Source organism: Corythoichthys intestinalis, chromosome 9 (genome assembly GCF_030265065.1).
Source record: "Corythoichthys intestinalis isolate RoL2023-P3 chromosome 9, ASM3026506v1, whole genome shotgun sequence".
NCBI lineage: Eukaryota > Metazoa > Chordata > Actinopteri > Syngnathiformes > Syngnathidae > Corythoichthys > Corythoichthys intestinalis.
Genome location: NC_080403.1, coordinates 25,434,885 through 25,454,562, shown reverse-complemented (window position 1 = coordinate 25,454,562; position 19,678 = coordinate 25,434,885). Strand labels below are relative to the sequence as shown.

General features: G+C 37.9%; 1 protein-coding gene across 2 annotated transcripts in view; it reads left to right on the top strand.

Moving 5' to 3' along the window:
* Window positions 1-19,678, top strand: part of foxj3 (forkhead box J3) — a 226,621-nt gene that overhangs the window by 159,616 nt on the left and 47,327 nt on the right. For both annotated transcript variants that reach the window (XM_057845438.1, XM_057845439.1), the window contains one exon: window positions 12,593-12,721. In XM_057845438.1, the coding sequence (XP_057701421.1) occupies window positions 12,593-12,721 (129 nt within the window). The remainder of the gene's footprint in view (window positions 1-12,592; window positions 12,722-19,678) is intronic.

Below are 19,678 nucleotides of genomic sequence, written 5' to 3'. Positions count from 1 at the left end.
AAAGTGTGTAAGTACGTAAGCGATTGATGATATCACACGCAGAGATGATTATTAACAATTAAATGTGAAAGTTAAAAAAAAAAAAAAAAAGCGCAAACTTGTGGGCACACCTGTCTCTCTGATGTTAGAGGACATTAAATATCAGGGCCCATCACTGTCTCTAAAACTAGTTTGGGAAAAAAAAAAAAAAAAATCACTTTCATTCCCTGGCTTTTAACCCTGTTTTAAATTTTATTTATTTATTTTTCTTTTCTTTTTTTTTTGTCTGGCTTGCTTTTGACATCAGTACTGATTAGGGGTGTGACAAAAAATCGAAATGGTTATGTATCGTGATACTTTGTATCCCAAAAGGTTATCGATATGCTCCTGCCAAGAATCGAGATATCGTTTTAAAAAGCTGTCAATGTATAAAAAAAATAAAATAAAAAGGAACCAGTTGAAGTTGCTACCAAAATCTTCCACCATAATAGTGTGTGTTAACTCTAAGGCTGCATTATCGGTGCACGATGCCCTATCCATTTACAGTTTTTTTAAAGGGCATTTACAGGTCACTTACGGTTCATTTTAGAGCATTTATAGGTCATTTCTTGTTGAGTTTGAGTCACTGCCTATTCATTTGGGTGATTCCCAGGTCACTTCCTGTTCGGTAACTCAAACTCAACAGGAAGTGACCCATAAAATACCCCAATATCAACAGGAAGTAACTGAACATGAACAGGTAAATGACCTTAAATGGCCCAAAATTACCTCATTGCCTGGCATTGGCTGCCACTGACGGCCATAGATGTTCAATCCGTTTGAAGTGGGAGGTATGTCAGCGAATGTTCATTTGCTGCCACCCTCCCATTTCAAATGGATTGGACATATACTAGTGATAAACTCATTCCAATTCACAGCAGAAGCTTGTTTTTCTCTTTATTAGTTGTTAGTCAGAAAATCATTCTAGGATATTCTACAAATGTATCGATAATCGTTGTATCGCCATATCGTCAGATCATCATTATCGTGAGCTTTGTATTGCAAATCGTATTGTATCGTGAGGTACCAAGAGGTTCCCACTCCTAGTACTGATGTTGTGTGTTCCTTTCTTTAAATAATGATTTATCGTCATTGCTGCATTCGAGGAAGGTGGGACTTATCGCACTCGGATGGTCCCATTGTGACCTCAAAGCATTCCAAGCAAATGTAAACAAAGATGGTTGATAGCGACAATTATTTGTACTTTTATTTTGGCTATTAAAAGACATTTTGACCTCCAGCAAACCTGCCTTTTCATAAGCGATCAAAAAGTGGAGGAAAAGTGACAGTTGAAATAAACTGCACACACTGTAACTGCCTTCTTTAGTTACGTCCCTGCTGAAATGCGATATAAATTCATTAAGCTAATTTACTGTATAAGAAAAACATGGCGCCTCAAAGAAACTTAATTTTTGTGTCACTTCATTATTGTGTTATCAATACTAGAGGAGTTCTAAAAAATCGATTATTACATGCATCGCGATTCAACACGTGACGATTCGATTACGATTCATAAAGGTTCAAAAACGAAGATTTTCCCTCATAACTTTATGGCAGCGGCTCGTAGCAGAATGACATTCAAGACACGTCTGCAGCCCGGGCACCGTTAACGGGCGCACGTACGTTATGATGGATGCTGCCTGTTACTGAGAGAGAGATTTACTCCTTTTTAAAAGACTGGAAAATAAATTTGTGTATGAGACAGGCAGGTACAGAAGCGCAACCCGGTGGTCGCGCTTTTGTGCGCAAGTTATTGTTTAGAGCAAATGGGGAAGAGAGTTCGTTGCTCCTTGTCTTTTAGATGTCCAGCAGTAGTTTTAAGGCATTTCAATTGAAAAATGTCCCAAATCTGTTGCTAAGACCGTGTGCATCTATAAGAGGTGAGTACACAAACCCCCTTGTACTGTTTTGCCTTTATTTTTGTTGTTTTTGAGATGTTGATAGTTAGCGCCGAGCGCTAAGCTATTTAGCTAATGTGTATTTCATATGCAGAACGTGTAAAACCATAATTAAGTACAGCGGTAACACTACAAACATGCGAAATAGTACAGAAATGTGTGAAAACAAAGTATATTGGTTAAAAGAAGTCTTATTTCTAAAGACCTTTTGTTTCCAGAAAATGTGGAATTCACTCCACCTGTGTAAATTTTATTTTATTGTATAGAGAAATAAGTACTCCCTTTAAAATGGTTAATGTTTTTGCACTTTCTTGTTTAAAAATAAATAAATAAATAAATAAAAAAGCAGCTTGAGGGCAGCTTTTTGTTGTATGGGTATGTTTCCATCGTTCCTGTTGAATCATTAGGATATTTAAAAAAATAATGGACAAAAATTTTTTTTTGCTACCGTATTAATTAGTAATGTACGGTTAGCAATAATCGCGATTATCGTCAATACCGTGATCATCGTTCAATAATCGAATCGTAGCGCTCTGAATCGTAATCGAATCGAATCGTGGGGGGCCTAAGATGGCACACCCCTAATCAATATGTTGTCTTAAGCGTCCGATTGAAGTGACTCATGAAGTGGTACTTTTTCCCCTCGACTCCATGACTAGGATCTCCCAGTTCGAGTGGCGATCCAATTATGTATTTCTGGGTCAATGGTTGGAAAAATCCTATTACCCACCTTCCCCGTATGCTACACCAGTGTTGTTGTGACGTCATCAGTAGGCGCAGGCCCCGATCAGATTGTGCAGCCCGAGCGGATTGTGCACCTTCAAGAGCAATACATGTCCTCATTCAATCATCACCAATGACACTGAAACATCATTCACTGCTAGTCAGTCTTAATTTCCTCGTTATTTCTCTCTCTCTTTTTTTTTTTTTTTTTTTGGTAAGAAATCAACGGAAGACACCAAACATTTTTCTTTTATTTGAGACACGGGCTGACAGCATGTAAAAAGTTACTTTCTCACTGTCTCAGCATTGTAAACACGCGACAGGCAGGCCACGCCTCTTTTGCCCCGGCATGCCAAGCCACAGGAATTCCCTGTCTGTTTTTCTCTCCCTCTCTTTTCTATTCCAGTCGCTGTCCCTCATTCCCGCCTTTGCGCACAGACCAATGGCAGACGCGGAAGGCACCAGCGAGATTGTCTTTTCTTTTCCGCGGGTTGTCGGGCATTCCACTCCCTCTTTTTATTGTGTGTGCATCTTTCTTACTTTCACATGCACTCACTTTTTTTCCCCTCCACTGAAGTGGCCGTCAACATTGGCACAAGTGTGATGAAGCTGTGGCACAGAGGTGTGATGATGAAGGCTTGGAAGTCTGTTTGTCCCCCACCCCCTTCCTCTTTGCAGTCAGGAGACATCTAGTTCAGATCTGATTTCCCAATGTCTCTGGCTGAAGATCGTAAAATGCTTGTTGAAAAAAATTTCACTGCTGAGAGTTGAAGTCAGACTTGTTTGCCTGCTTGCTAAAGTGAGACATACATACCGACAATTGGCACAAATTTGAGTATTTTCCATTCATGTTGATCAAAAGAGCTAATTCCTTTAAAAGATAATGAGTGATTAATCTTTCGTGCGTCCTGTGTTGAGTGATTTCTAATCCTCTGTTGGTCCTTTCTTTAAGTGTCTTTTGTCCCCAAATTATTCTCTCTAGACGATTATCCTGTAGTGTGGGTTGTGTTCAAGTTTTTTTTTGTCAATAAGGTTACCGGTTACTATTTTTCCACCCTTTAGTAAAAAATAAGTAAATTCCTCGTTATCTGATGATTCTGGAAGATTATCCTGAGTAGGGCTGCAGCTATCGATTATTTTAGTAGTCGATTAATCTATCAACTACTTAGTTCGAATAATCGAGTAATCGGATTAGGAATATTTAATGCGTTGCAGAATAAATTTTAGGAGCTGTAAAACAAAGGCTTGCTAAGATTGCACTTACAATAGAGCATTAAATGCGAACACCAACGAATATCCGAGTGTTTCTTTAAACTGAGTGCGGAATTGCGCTTTCATTTAATTATAAGTAAAATTACCTGAGTTTAGCTTCAAACACTATTAAAATAATAAATAAATGAGGAGCTAGCAAAAGTCCGCTAGCTTAAATGCTATAAAATTCTAACTTTTTTGTTGTTTTTGTTGTTGTTTTTTACAGTGCTCATAACAAATCGTTCAAAAACATATTCCCACAAAAAACAGCTTAATTTTCATACATACATTTGTGTGTGCGTGTTGATGGCATATTAGACTCCAGTGCCTTTCACAGATGTTTATTGGTCGTCAACACGCCGTAGAATTAAAGTTCAGATATATAAAATAAGTAAACACATCTATATTAGACACTGTAAACGTTAGCATTCCTACATTCAGGCTAATGAGGAAAAAAAGTTAACCTACTTTAGCCTGCTATAAAACATTGGCAGTCTTCTCCAAAACGCAAACAAGCGGTAAAAAGGTTACACTTCAAAATGAAAAATTGCTGGTTGACAGCATTTGCAAACGGGAAAAAAAAAAAAAAAAAAAAAAATCTTACTGACACCACATGCCATGGCGAAAAGTGCTTTTTTTGCAGAGTGTAAAGCTTATGGTTAGCGGTTTAGTGAACGTACTTCCAGTGAACATTTCAAAATAAAAGCATGTCATGTTCGTCATATCATATCAAATCAAATCAAATTTATTTATATAGCCCTTTACGAAACCCAAAAGGTCCCCAAAGTGCTTTACAACAAAGACAAACATGGCTCATAGTAGATAAAAGGCAGGAAAGTATTATACCATGACATTAAGAAAAAAAAAAAGAAGCAAAACAACGCATCACGATAAAGGTCCGACAGCAAATAAAACGATAAAACAGATAAAATCCGAAAACAATAAAAACCCTTAAGAAATAAAACCAGGCTAAACTAATCTGGGGGAAAGGCGAGTCTAAAAAGGTGTGTTTTTAAACGAGATTTAAAAAGGCCCAAATTCGTATAGATAATGATTTCTGGAGTTCATCCCACATACTTCAGAATTCAGATTCTACACTAAGAATAGCTGTAAAATGACACCCTTTATGAAAAATTTGATTGGCAGTGAATAATTATTATAATTATACTAATACTATTATACATAGTAGTATACTATAATATTAATGCTAGATATTTTTTTAACAATTGTTTAGAATCATGTTGGAAAGGCGAAGTCAGTGTTGTGAATCTGTTTACATTCCATTCTTTTGCACTAGTTAATGCTATCAGCATTTGACCTCATTGTTTATTTTTGATTTTTGTTATTTACATGTTTATTTGTACTTTATTAAAGAATTTAAGTGTTCCAAAATGTTTTTGTGAAGTAATAAGCGTCAAAAAATTTTCATTGCTAAATTAGTTAAAAAAAAAAAAAAAAAAGTAAATGAAATAAGCCGTTTGGGACAGATTATAAGACGATCCCCTCTTTTTCAAGAGTCAAGTTTGAAAAAAGACTTTTTGAACAAATTAAATTTTATACAGAAAATAATTACAGTACATCTGAAACAAATGAGTATAGCAATATATTTGAGAGAAAAAGCATGTTATTTTGCCTCATTCAAATCTTAATATCTGAACATTTAAAAATGTCAACTTAAGTGTAATCACATTCATAAATGAATGGCTTCTGGTTTATTTACATTTCAAAAACCAATCTATTGTGATAAAACAACAAAATTGCAATAACTGCATTAACCATCAAAGTGAAGTCTAACTGTATTGTAGTCTTGAAACAAATCTGAATAAGGAAAAACATTGCAATAAAATAATGCAAACTGGTTAAACTTGAGAGTAGCTAAGATCTGTCATGACAGAACATCGCTTCAATGATATCTGGCGCCATCTAGTGTCGTGAATTGGTATAATGTCTAGACCGCAAATATAAGACGACCCCACTTCTTCAGTCTTATTTCAGTGCAAAAAAACACTCTTATATTCGAGCCAATACGGTGCTTCCTGTTTATTTTGGGGTATTTTATGGGTCACTTCCTGTTTATCTTGGGTTACAGAACAGGAAATGACCTGGGAATCACCCAAAAGAATAGGCAGTGACTTAAACTCAACAGGAAATGACCCGCAAATGCCCTAAAATGAACCGCAAGTGACCTGTAAATGCCCTGAAAATCGGACAGAATTACTGTAAATGCTCTGGGTTTGAATGAATGAACGTTCCCAGTCTAAATGGATTGGGCGTTGAGCACCGTCAATGCAGCCTTAGAGTTAACTGAGACACTATTATGGTGGAAGATTTTGGTAGTAACTTGTTGCTTCCGTTAAAAAAATATATATATATATATATATTTTTTTAAGGCATTGACACTTTTTTAAAACGATATCTCGATTGTTGGCAGGAGCATATCGATAACCTTTTGGGATACAAAGTATCACGATGTATCAGCATTTCGATAGTTTGTCACACCCCTAATCATCTGATATTTTAGATTATCTTGGCGATTTTGCTGTGGTATATTCCAGAAAAAGGTCAGATAGTGATTATCCTTAGCAATTATCTTGTGGTTGGGAGACGGTTAATTTAAAAAAATATATATTTTGACCTGATTTGCTTTGAAAATGCTTAATGCCTTCAATCAAGGTTCACACCTAGTGATAATCAGGCAGAATTTCAGCACTTGTCTGAAATTGACTGATCTCACTGTGGTTATGTGTGCTGTGGCATCTTTAGTGCGACGTGGACATGAATTTTTCCTTCATCATTTGTGAGATCGCTCCATTTAAAAAACAGGTTAAGATGTTAAAAACGAGTACGCTTGCATCAACACGACACACAGCCCCCGTTCACTGCGGGAACGCTCACTCGAGCTCACATACATGTGACTCCGTGTCATCCTGGTTTCGTGCAGAAATGTGCAGGCCACATGTACGCCGGTCGGCGTTTCGCTCTCTGGGGATCTGCCTGAAACCACGGAGCGGCAAGGTTTGAAAATAATCACACTTAACGGGCGAGCGACGTAAAAATAGATTGCAGCGGGCGACTTTTATGACTTCACTCCGCATAACATTTATGTTTCTGCGGCACCCTGTTTTTGATTAGCATGGCGAGGCTGATTTTCATTGAGTTCCCCTTCACGCTAATGAACACTGGATCCGAGCCCACACTGAGCGCAGGGAGTCTACAGTCCCCTAATGAGCTCCTCTGTCTATCCTCCTCTCCCTCTCTTCCTTGAACCTTGTTGGATTTAGCGTCTAAGCCTTATTTCCTTTTTTCTTTTTCATCATGGTATTTCTATGCATCCACCAGCGCATATATTAAAGCCTATAATGATGGTCTCTGCATGGCGGTCAGCCGATCAGATCGGTCGCCTCTTCCTCGCGGCCTCGGCGGTTCGACGGAAAAATAAGAGAGGATTCTGTGTTACCGCCAGCCCAGTCCGTTCGCCCCGTGGCTGTGGCCTGTGCTGTCTCTTTGTGCCCTGTACAGGGCTTGCTCTGTTTCGCTCGTTGATGAGCAGAAGGCACCACGCTGCTCTGGGTCACGGGTGGACACACATGCAACTCACACATACACACACCGGTCCAAAGGAACAACGTCAGTGCATTACTGCCATTCCTTTGTCAAAGCAGCCAACCTCATGTGCTATGTTTCAGAGACTTTCTAACTCAGTGGCTAACGTAGAACGCAAACCAGTGCTTTTTGGAGGGATTTTGAAACACATTTTCTGCTTGTTTGCTTATTTTTTCATATCGTCAGATCTAGATTATATCACAATTTTTCAAAAACTGGGTTTCATAACTTAAGACTTAAGCCTGCCAAACTAATAAAGCACTGGGACAAATCCTGCCAAATATGTGGATGCACTTTGGTTTTTTGCCACCAATGCCACTCTAAAGTCTATTTATTTTATTGTTTTATATTTGAGTATTTTACTAATTGCCCGACAGTGACGACACACGTACAATTCATTCAACCCTTGCTGGAACAGTGGTCACTACAGTGGACAGCTATTCAAATTTGGGTCTTCAGACCTTTAACCCTTTATAAAGTAAACTATTTTTTATATACAGTGCCCTCCATAATTATTGGCACCCCCGAAAAAGATGTGGGTTTTTTTAGCTTCTGATATATATATATATTTTTTTTAAATTCAAATAATATGGGACCGTAATGGAAAAAAAGAGAAAAATCCAACCTTCAATACAAGTGCATTCATTCAGTGGGGAAAAAATCCCACACAAAAATACACACAGTCCCAGGCTTCAACTGGGAAAGTGTGCTTTGGTCAGATGAGACCAAGATTGAGCTTTTTGGCAACAAACACTCTAAGTGGGTCTGGCATGCCACGAAAGATGCGCATGCTGAAAAGCACCTCATACCCACTGTGAAGTATGGGGGTGGGTCAGTGATGCTGTGGGGCTGTTTCGCTTCCAAAGGCCCTGGGAACCTTGTTAGGGTGCATGGCATCATGAATGCTTTGAAATACCAGGACATTTTAAATCAAAATCTGTTGCCCTCTGCCCGAAAGCTGAAGATGGGTTGTCACTGGGTCTTTCAGCAAGACAATGACCCTAAACATATGGCCAAATCTACACAGAAATGGTTCACCAGACACAAAATCAAGCTCCTCCCATGGCCATCTCAGTCCCCAGGCCTTGTTTTGTTGGCAAAAGGGTGTTGTACAAAGTATTAACACCAGGGGTGCTAATAATTGTGACACACATTATTTGATGTCAAATAATTTTTTCTTTATGTGGGATTTTTTCCCCGCTGAATGAATGCATTTGTATTGAAGGTTGGATTTTCTCTTTTTTTCCATTAAGGTCCCATATTATTTGAATTAAAAAAAAATATATATATAAGAAGCTAAAAAACACATCTTTTTCAGGGGGGGGCAATAATTATGGAGGGCACTGTATTTTTAAATAATCTTATATAAATGATCAATTAATAGTGTTTATAACAACTACATTAATGAAATTAAAATGAATAAAAACAGAAATACATACTGGTTACGGCTAGGCCTGCACAATATATCGTTTGAATATCGCCATCGCGAAGTTGGCATACGCAATAGTCCTATCGCAGGATGTACGATTATTATTATTATTATTTTTTGAACACGTAAATTTTTGGTTTGCTTCATAAAAGCAGCATGTGTACCGAGACATACAGTGCTGGCCAAAAGTATTGGCACCCCTGCAATTCTGTCAGATAATGCTCAATTTCTTCCATAATATGATTGCAATTACAAATGCTTTGATAGTAATATCTTCATTTATTTTGCTTGCGATGAAAAAACACAAAAGAGAATGGGAATTTTTTATTTTAAAAAAAAAAACATTATTAAATCTTTTTCCACAAAACTCCAAAAATGGGCCGGAATGCTTTGCTGTCTCTGGCACTGGACTGCTTGAACGCGTGCATGTCATTAAGTCTGAAGACAACCAACAAATTTTGCAGCATAATGTAGGGCCCAGTGTGAGAAAGCTGGGTCTCCCTCAGAGGTAATCTGTCTTCTAGCAGGACAATGACCGAAAACACACTTCAAAAAGCACTACAAAATGGTTTGAGAGAAAGCACTAGAGACTCCTACTAAAGTGGCCAGCAATGAGTCCAGACCCGAATCCTATAGAACACTTGTGGAGAGATCTAAAAATGGCAGTTTGGAGAAGGCGCCCTTCAAATCTCAGAGACCTGGAGCAGTTGGCCAAAGAAAAATGGTCGAAATTTCCGGCAGAGCATTGTAAGAGACTCATTGATGGATACTGGAAGCGGTTGTTTGCAGTTATGTTGTCTAAAGGGTGTGCTGTGAAGTATTAAGCTGAGGGTGCCAATACTTTTGTCTGGCCTATTTTTGGAGTTTTGTGTAAAATGATAATTATATTACTACCACAGCATTTGTAATTGCAATCATTTTGTGGGAGAAATTGAGCATTATTTGACCGAATTGCAGGGGTGCCAATACTTTTGGTCAGCACTGTAGCATCCAGTATCCCTTTCATATCTAGCAATCTTCATCATTTACAGATAAACGCCCTTAGCCGAAGGGTCGGTGGGGGAATACAGTACAAAATCAAAAGTTTCTTATTTTCAACATCATCATATGCTAGTGTTTTGCCACAAGTGGATTCATTACCACATTACTATTAATTCTTCACGCATTGGCTAGAAACAGAAATGTCGTTCAGTCCATCTGCAGGCGACCGGGAGATTAGGATTTACGATACTGTGTGCCGTAGGGCTGCAGCTATCGATTATTTTAGTAGTCGATTAATCGATGAGCTAGTTAGTTCGAATAATCGAGTAATCGTATAAGGAACATAAAAAATTAAAATACCTGTGCTGAGCCTCAAACGGTATATAAAATTATTTAATAAGGATCTAAGTACAACAAAAGAACAATTGGCTAACTTGCATAACACAAGTCCGCTAGCTTAAATGCTATAAAATGCTAACGTTTCTTTTTGTTTTGTTTAGAAAATCAAACGATACTCTTAACAAATCGTTCAGGCAATATACCTATAAACTAAATTACGAATGCATTAAAAAAAACATTCATTGAAACAAAAACTTAGCTTACGTTGGTCTTAACAGGGAGCAGCTGGATTCAGCTATGTGAAATGAGGCAGACCTTTGGGCAGTGTATCCACCCTTGTTTTCTGAAATTTCCGGGTTTGCGGTGAGTCAGCAACCAGCACAGTTTTGCTCAATAGACGATTATTGATTAGAAAATGCAGAATAAATGAGATTTATTGATTACAATCCCACAAGAGCAAGCAACAAATATCCAAACAGGCATAACAAGTGGCAACGATGACGTTAGATGTAGTTTGTCAATCCCAGAATCCCCGCATTACTGTTACAGCACAACAAAATGTTCCTTAACAATGAAAAGCGCTTACCGTTGACAAACGAGCGGGGAGCCAAACGCTCCGGCAAAGCGGTGAAGGAACAAAGCCAAGCGACCCTTACGTAATCCTCTGGCAGACTTCCACAATTTCTTAAACATCATTATTCTGTTACGGCTCACCTAGTATTACCATAGTTTATCAAACAACACAATCCCAATATTACTCAATCCAATTTACCAAATAATTCCCAGTTTAGCAAGTAATACGACAAACCAAACAGGGCTACATTTCTCACAAATATGAATTTAATTAATTGATATGCTAAATCAGGGGTGCTCATTAAGTTGATCATGATAAACCAGTCGATCGCAACACTAGCTTGCGTAGCTCGCGGCATCCCCCCCAAAACTTTTTTTTTTTAAATGTACATAGTTAATTATGATTATGTTTTGCATATGTTGTGTTGTGTGAGGAACATATGAGGTTATGCAGCACCTATCTCTCTCTAAGCAGTTTCTTGCTCACGTTTTCTGGTTCTAGTATCCAGCAGAGTTCACTATATTTCTCACAGTTTATTTAGCTTTAACAGTAGAAAACACAAAAACAGTAGGACACTTCTCTCCAAGTTGCTTCCTACTCGAGTTTTGCAGGTTAGCAGGTTCACAGTTAAATGTTATGCTAACTCTGATGCAGGTCAGACTTTCAGTAGCAAAATTGTGATTTGATTCATAATTGTGAGTTTTCCACTTCCACAACATTGATGTCTTTTAATTTACTCACAGTGGCTGCTGCTGGCTAAAAAAAAAAAACTTCTAATCACCCTCCTCTTTGAAAGGGGGGCAGAGGAGGGGGCCTTGTTGTCGACATGTATTTCTGTCGGGGCTGTGTGAGTATGAGTGTGTGTGTTGTGGGTGGGTCAAGTCATCAGACAATCAAACATGCATTTGGGGGGGGTGGACCGTCGCATTCAGCAAGTGAAAAGGGGTAAATGTAAGTTTAAAAATAATGAAAATAATTCACTTTATTATGGTAGGGTCAATTATATCCTTATTAAATATAAGAAGACAATTTAAGTTACCTGTATAGCTGAACTCATTATGTAATGCATGTACTGTAACGTTGCTTAAAGGTTGGTGGGGACAATTTGAGCATGCTGAAAAGTTGGTAGTGGTGTTAGTTAGATCGTGGTAGTTATGTCCCTAACGTCCCACCCTTGCAATATATATCGCAAACCCCACAAAAGTCGCAATGTTAGTCTTTTTCCAATATGGTTCAGCCCTGGTTACGGCCCCAAGTCACCATCTAAAGTCTTTTGTTTTCATCGTATTTAACATCTAATTCATTCAAACCTGGAAGACTAGATGTGAATGTCCATGTTTCCATTGATGGCCCTAGACGTCAATGGAAGCCAATGAGTTAAATGAATGTCCTATGAATGGTTAAGGCATTTTAAACGCACGACGTCAAATAAATTTGAATCCAAGATTGTCTGAGGATGATTAAAACTGTCGTGCAGAAGTGCTTTGGCTGGTTTCCGCCCCTCTAACTGAAAGGTCAGCGTCAGCGGTGTCTCCGAAAATCCTTTGTCGGCTGTCTCAAACGCATTTGCGGTCGCTGAGCAGATGCGGCCGACATCGCCACCCGTGTGACCTTTCCTGATGGGAACGTCTCAGTTGTCTCCAAACCGCATCCGACTAGAACCGCTCCTTTCTCTAACAGAGAAAAGTGGAAATACTCTGCTATTATGACATAGTTTCTATTGTTGAGTTGATTTGTGTGAAACGCCAAAGCTCACGTTTTGATGTGCATTTCAAGGTGGCGCTCTACAACACGGACCAGGAAGGGAGCGACAGTCCGAGAAGCAGCCTTAACAACAGCCTGTCCGATCAGAGCCTGGCCTCCGTCAATCTCAACAGTGTGGGCAGCGTGCACAGCTACACGCCGGTAAGATGTGCTGTTTTTTTTCATGACTGGGATGGCAACAGGTTTCAAAACGACTTGATGCAAAATGCGCTTGACTGGAGTGGGGAAACGACTGCCAATCTTGGCAGCGCCGCATCGACCTTTAAATAATAAGCACTTGCTGCAGCGGAAAGAGGAACAATAGCTGTTATTTTTTTTATGTTTGTGCTAGACACACTAAAACATGTTTCAGTGCTTTAACCCTTGACAGAGCCACTTTAATTTTACAGGTTTTAAGAAATCTAATATGCATGTTTTTTTGTATGTGGAGAACGGCACAAGAATATTTGCTGTACTTTAATTGTATATTTTTTAACTCTTTCAGCCTTATCAAGCTTTTCAGATTTTTGTTTTGACTACACACCATTATCCAACATCAGTTGTGACATGATTAGGATTTTGATAAGGCAGAAAACATGCGTGCTTTAAGTGAGGGGATATAGCGCCATCTAGTGGACCAATAATACAAATTAAAACAAGCAGTCCAGATTAATATTTTAACATAAAGGCATCAATAGTTGTGGTTCGCAAACATTTTACAGTAAGTACTGTACTACCTCCAGAAATACTTGGCACTTCAAGTGCCACCAACATGGCCGACATTGAAATACTGTACAGTAATGTAGTAGGCTTTGAAGTAGGATTTAAGCGTTCATTCATTCGCCTCTCCCAGGCAAAATGGATTGAATGTCCATTTTGACGGGCATGGGAAAACAATTTTACAGTGTTTCATAATCAGCGTGTATTTCTGTTTTCATTCTTTTTAATTTTATTAATATTGTTTTTAGTAACTCTGTATTAATTCATAAATGTATTTAAAAATGATATAACATGCGATGAAATATATTAGACTGTGAAAATATAAAAAACAAATATATTTAATAAATATATAAATAATAGTAATTCATTCATCTTTCATGCCACTTATCCTATAGCATATAGATATATATATTAGGGCTGTCAAAATTATCGCGTTAATGGGCGTTAATTAATTTTTTAATTAATCACGTTAAAATATTTGACGCAATTAACGCACAAATGCCCGGCTCAAACAGATTAAAATGACAGCACAGTGAAATGTATACTTGTTGTGTTTTTCGGAGTTTTGTCGCCCTCTGCTGGTGCTTGGGTGCGACTGATTTTATAGGCTTCAGCATCCATGAGCACTGTGTAAGTAATTATTGACATTAACAATGGGGGGGTACTAGCTTATTTTTTGATTGAAAATTTTACAGATTTTATCAAAACGAAAACATTAAGAGGGGTTTTAAAATAAAATTTCTATAACTTGTACTAACATTTATCTTTTAAGAACTACAAGTCTTTCTATCCATGAATCGCTTTAACAGAATGTTAATAATGGTAATGCCATCTTGTTGATTTATTGTTATAATGAACAAATACAGTACTAGTGTACCGTATGTTGAATGTATATATCCATCTTGTGTTTTATCTTTACATTCCAACAGTAATTTACAGAAAAATATGGCATATTTTATAGATCGTTTGAATTGCGATTAATTGCGATTAATTAATTTTTAAGCTGTAATTAACTCGATTAAAAATTGTAATCGTTTGACAGCTTAAAAATTAATTCAATTCAAACCATCTATGAAATATGCCATATTTTTCTGTAAATTATTGTTGGAATGGAAAGATAAGACACAAGACGGATATATACATTCAACATACTGTACATATGTACTGTATTTGTTTATTATAACAATAAATCAACAAGATGGCATTAACATTATTAGCATTCTGTTAAAGCGATCCATGGATAGAAAGACTTGTAGTTCTTAAAAGATAAATGTTAGTACAAGTTATAGAAATGTTACATTAAAACCACTCTTAATGTTTTCGTTTTTATAAAATTTGTAAAATTTTCTATAAAAAAAAAAAAACTAGTAGCTCGCCATTGTTGATGTCAATAATTACACAATGCTCATGGTGCTGAAACCCATAAAATCAGTCGCACCCAAGCGCCAGCTGAGGGCGACAAAACACCAAAAAACACAAGTAACAAGTGGACATGACACTGTGCTGTCATTTTAATTTGGTTGAGAGGGGCATGTGTGTTAAATGCGTCAAATATTTTAACGTGATTAATTTAAAAAATTAATTACCGCCCGTTAACGTGATAATTTTGACAGCCCAAATATATATATCTATATGCTATAGGATAAGTAGCATGAAAGATGAATGAATTACTATTATTTATATATTTATTAAATATATATTTTTGTATATTTTCACAGTCTAATATATTTCATCGCATGTTATATTATATAATTCTGTTTATGGCTGGGTTGAAACAAAAGCGGTTGCGCAGTGTCTGTTAACGGGGATCTCCAGGGTAAAACGGACAAATTAAAAATTGTTCGGAGGCTTTATGCGCCATGAAGCTTCTATGGCAGCATATAGACATACTGTTCTATCAAACACAAAAGTTCTTTTGGCTTAAAATACAGCAGTTTATTTTAAAGAGGGGTGCAAGAGCAGAAACCACTTTTTTAGTCTTTTATGTATATATATATATATATATATATATATATATACATACATACAGGGGTGCACATAAGTGGTCCGCATGCGTACTGGACGTAGACAAACGCGCTGGCCCTCAACGGCTTCCATACGCTTTTGCGTACCGATGGCTGACCACTGTATTTGCGGCGGACACGAGAAAATAACTTCTCAAAATGTCGAAGAGACAGGCCACACTGAGTAATTACTTCCGTGTTCCCCCACCCCCGTCAAAAGACAGACAGACGACAGAGACGTCACCGGAGCTACCGAAAAAAAGGACTTTTGCTGAAAAGTGGCTACAGGAGGTACCATGGCTAGAAGCAAATGATACTCGCACGGAAATGCGGTACAAAATGTTCCGTGAGAATCCCAATGTCGCCGACAAGAGCAGCGCATTTTATGTAGGGTCAAAGAATTTCAGCCATCCAAACTTTGAAAAGCACGAAAAAAACAGAGCATGTGGCAATTAAGCAAACTATCGATGTTAGACATGACCCCACTCGCCCTATGGACAAGTCGCGGAATAAAGGTAATGAACAGCGACATTAACTGACAAACGTGTTTTTGCTCGCATTTTACAAAGCTAAACATGCAAGTTCAATGAGGTCCTATGAGGAGGACATCCCACTTTTAAAAAGGCTTGGAGTTAATGTGGGAGCCGCATAATGCCCTTTATTTTGAATTGGTGCTTTTTATTTCTTTACATTTCACTTCAAAGTAATAGCAATTTTGTTGTGCCAGTTGATGTTAATCAAGCATTAATTGTTAATATAATTAATTAAAGTTAATTGGCTCTAAGTAAAGCTTGTCATAAATTTATCGCATCAGGCGGGTCGGCTCTCAAGCTCAATGAGGACCAAGTCACATCTCCAGGTCCTCCTCTGAGAACCTGGGCAAAAAAAATATGTGCACCCCTGTATATATATAGAGAGAGAGAGACATTTGTGATAGTATGTTGAATGACACCTTTTTTATATCTTGAGGGGGTCCGCATCGCTTTCACCGGCACTAATTAACTTTGAGGAGGGTGGCAGGAACCCTGCCACACACACACACACACAAAAAAAACTACAAATGCGCTGACTACTTTACGGCATACGTCACTTCTCCGTTTCCCATTCATTATAAAGACGGATGTCGATGTGAACGCTTTCGCACGAATGCTGCAAAGGTGGCAGAGCAACAAGAGACAAAAAGTTTTGTCTGAGTAGGAAAAAAAGAGAAGCTACCAGGATATACAGAATACTGGCCTGGTTTTCAGTCGCTGGCTTGACCTCCCCACCCTCCCTCGAGTTTCCCTCAACTGAACTCTTCAGTGCTGACGAGTTCGGCTTAGTCACACTAAGCCACATGGTTGGTAAACGTCATATGCTATTGTTTAGCCACAACTGGATTCCAAAACATTATTACTATTCATCCTTCACACAGCCACTGGAAACAGAATTGTTGTTTAATCCATCTGCAGGCGACCTGGAGATTGATTTTTGATTCATTTATTGATTTTACAACACTGTTCAGATGTGCGCTGGTCCTCATAGGAAACGCAGTCTTCCTTCAGGCAAAACACTAGAGGTGTACGAAATTTCCGATTCTTAGATTATTCACGATTCAGCCGTGGAAGATTCGAGAACGATTCACAAACATCCAACTTCCGATTTTTTAATTATACCAGGTAAAGCAGAACTAAAATACAGTCAGCGCGATCTTCGGGACGCAATGAGGAACGGACCGAGAGTAAATATCCTGTTCAACTCATGCCGCTAGATAAAAAAACAATCATACCTGACTGCGGCCGACAGCCGCTACAAACAACGCCCAGTTGCTAGTTGCTACAAACATACGGCCACATACAGCCACTGTAGATATCACAGTGTTAGAACATTTATTAGTATTAGAGAACTAGATGCGTAATGACAGATCATACCGAACTGCGGCCGACAGCCGCTACAAACAGCGCCCAGTTGCTAGTTGCTACAAACATACGGCCACATACAGCCACTGTAGATATCACAGTGTTAGAACATTTATTAGTATTAGAGAACTAGATGCGTAATGACAGACTCGGCCCGCGTTAGTAAACGGCCGCCATCTTAAAGCAGTAGACTTTTCTTGAAGGCTCTGTTGTAGCGAACCTAATTAACTTTTTGTTTAAAATACTCCTAAATCGGCAAAATCTTGACTTGAATTATCTTTAAATGATGAAACAGTTTTAAAACTTTATCATGTCAAAAGTAGACAGAAGGGATATTATGGAATGACGGGAGCAATTTTAACAACTTGAAGGGTTGATTCACAACATTAAATTACTTGAATGTAGTTTAAAGCTGCTGATACAGAATGGGGACTTGAGTAGTTTATTTACTGCTATTAACTGTTAACTCATTCACTCCCAGCCATTTTCACCGGAGCAAGGCCCTTCGCTCCCGGCCGTTTTACTGGATTTTGACTGATTTTGCTGGGCCCACAGAAAATTCTGTTCTATTGCTATATAAACATGGAACCCACCAAAAGATTAGACTCTCTTCTTTCAGCAGAAAAAAAAAAGTTAGTTCATCTCTTTTTCCATTCTTTAGAAATCAACATTAGAAATGGCTTAGTTTGAGCAATTTTCCAATTTCTGATGAAAAAGCAGAGAAATTGAGCTTTTTGTGAAAGCATAAATTTCGAACATAACTTTGACTCTAACACAGCTATTTTTTTGCTTATGTGACATCCCAAACATCTGAATAATGTTTTCGTTCTACAAAATAACAAACAAGACAAATAGAGCTTTTGATCGCAAAGTAACAATTTATTTACACATAACTAAACTATTGAACTGTTGAACTATTTGCGCACATAACAACGGGGAAGGCTCAGTAATCGGATGAGTCCGGATCAAGATCGGTCTCACTTTTTTCATCATCTTCATCGTTGGTTTCACCCTCGGGCTAAGGAGTGATGCAACGTGACTCCGCAGAACGCGTGTGGAAGCTGACGCTGTTGTGGTCGTCACCGTCTGTCTCACCAAGATAGATTTTTTTTTAATCCTTCTTTGACGATGGTTTCGTTTTCTTTTCAAAACAGTCCTCCAGTGTCGTTTGCCTTTTTTCCCGATCGTTCTCCACATTTTTGCGCGTCTTCACAAGATCCCTCCAACTTCCGTTTCCTGACTATTTTTCTTCACTTCCTTACTTGGCCCGAGATGAGTTCTTACTAAATGTGCTACTGACCTCCAGTGGGCAGTCTTATTGCTTTAAAATGGGTTTTGAGCTTTGTGCATTGTATCTTAGATACATCGGAACCTATAGATGCCTTTTATAAAAATAAATAAATAAAATAAATAAATAAAAAAACTCAAAAGACATATAAATACATTTTTGGGACACTGAAGCAATTAAAAATAGAACGTATTTGTACGTTTTTGGGAGCAAATAAGTTAACTTGATACTGAAATAGTAGTTTGGCTTAGCCTGAGAGGATTTTTGAACGATTTTGGAACTAATGTAGAAAACATTAAAACAAATAAAATAAAATAAAAAAAGGGGGGGTGTATATCAATGTTCGATTTATAATCGAATCAGAGCCTCTGAATCGTAATCGTAATCGTTAGTTCCCCAAAGATTCCCACCTCTACAAAACACTTCCACTTCTGTCCACCGGTGTCACTAAAATCAGCCAAACTGAAAAGTTGCAAAGTGTTGCTTTAAATCAGGGGACCCCAAACTTTTTCCTGTGAGGGCCACATAACTTTTCCCTTCTCTGATGAGGGGCCGGGGTCAGTTTGTAACAGAAAAGGTGTGACGATTGCAGGAGTGCCAAAATGTAAAGATTTATTGTTTTTCAGAAAGCCACAATCAAATAACCCTTTCTCGATTCTTCACGGAATGAAAGTAAAAAAAAAAAAAAAATAATAATAATAATAATAATAATTAATAATAAAAACACTATTAATTAAATAGATAATAACCAAATAACCCTCTCTGTGTTCTTCCATGAAAAAAGCCAGGAAATAAATAACACTATATGGGGGGGGGTTCCCCCCCCCATTTAAAAAAAAACAAAAAAATATTTTTTTTTGTGATCAAGGGGCCGGACCAAATTTGGAGGCGGGCGGTATCCGGCCCACGGGCCGTAGTTTGCAGGCCCCTGCTGTAAATAGCATTACCCTTAGAAGTTGTTCTGAATATTTAAGAACAATACAGTTCTACAACATTAAATGTGAATGATTTTTTTGTTTTTGTTTAACCCTTTAACACCTAAGCCTATTTTGGCCGAATTTGCATGCATTTGATGTTGCCTTTATAATTACAAGAAAAAATTGTTGACAATGGCCAAGTTGGGTCCCTTTTTTCAGGACACCTTGAACTTCATGTCTAAACTGTTGTTTTCTTCACTGACCAATTATAATCCACATTTTGGACCCAAACA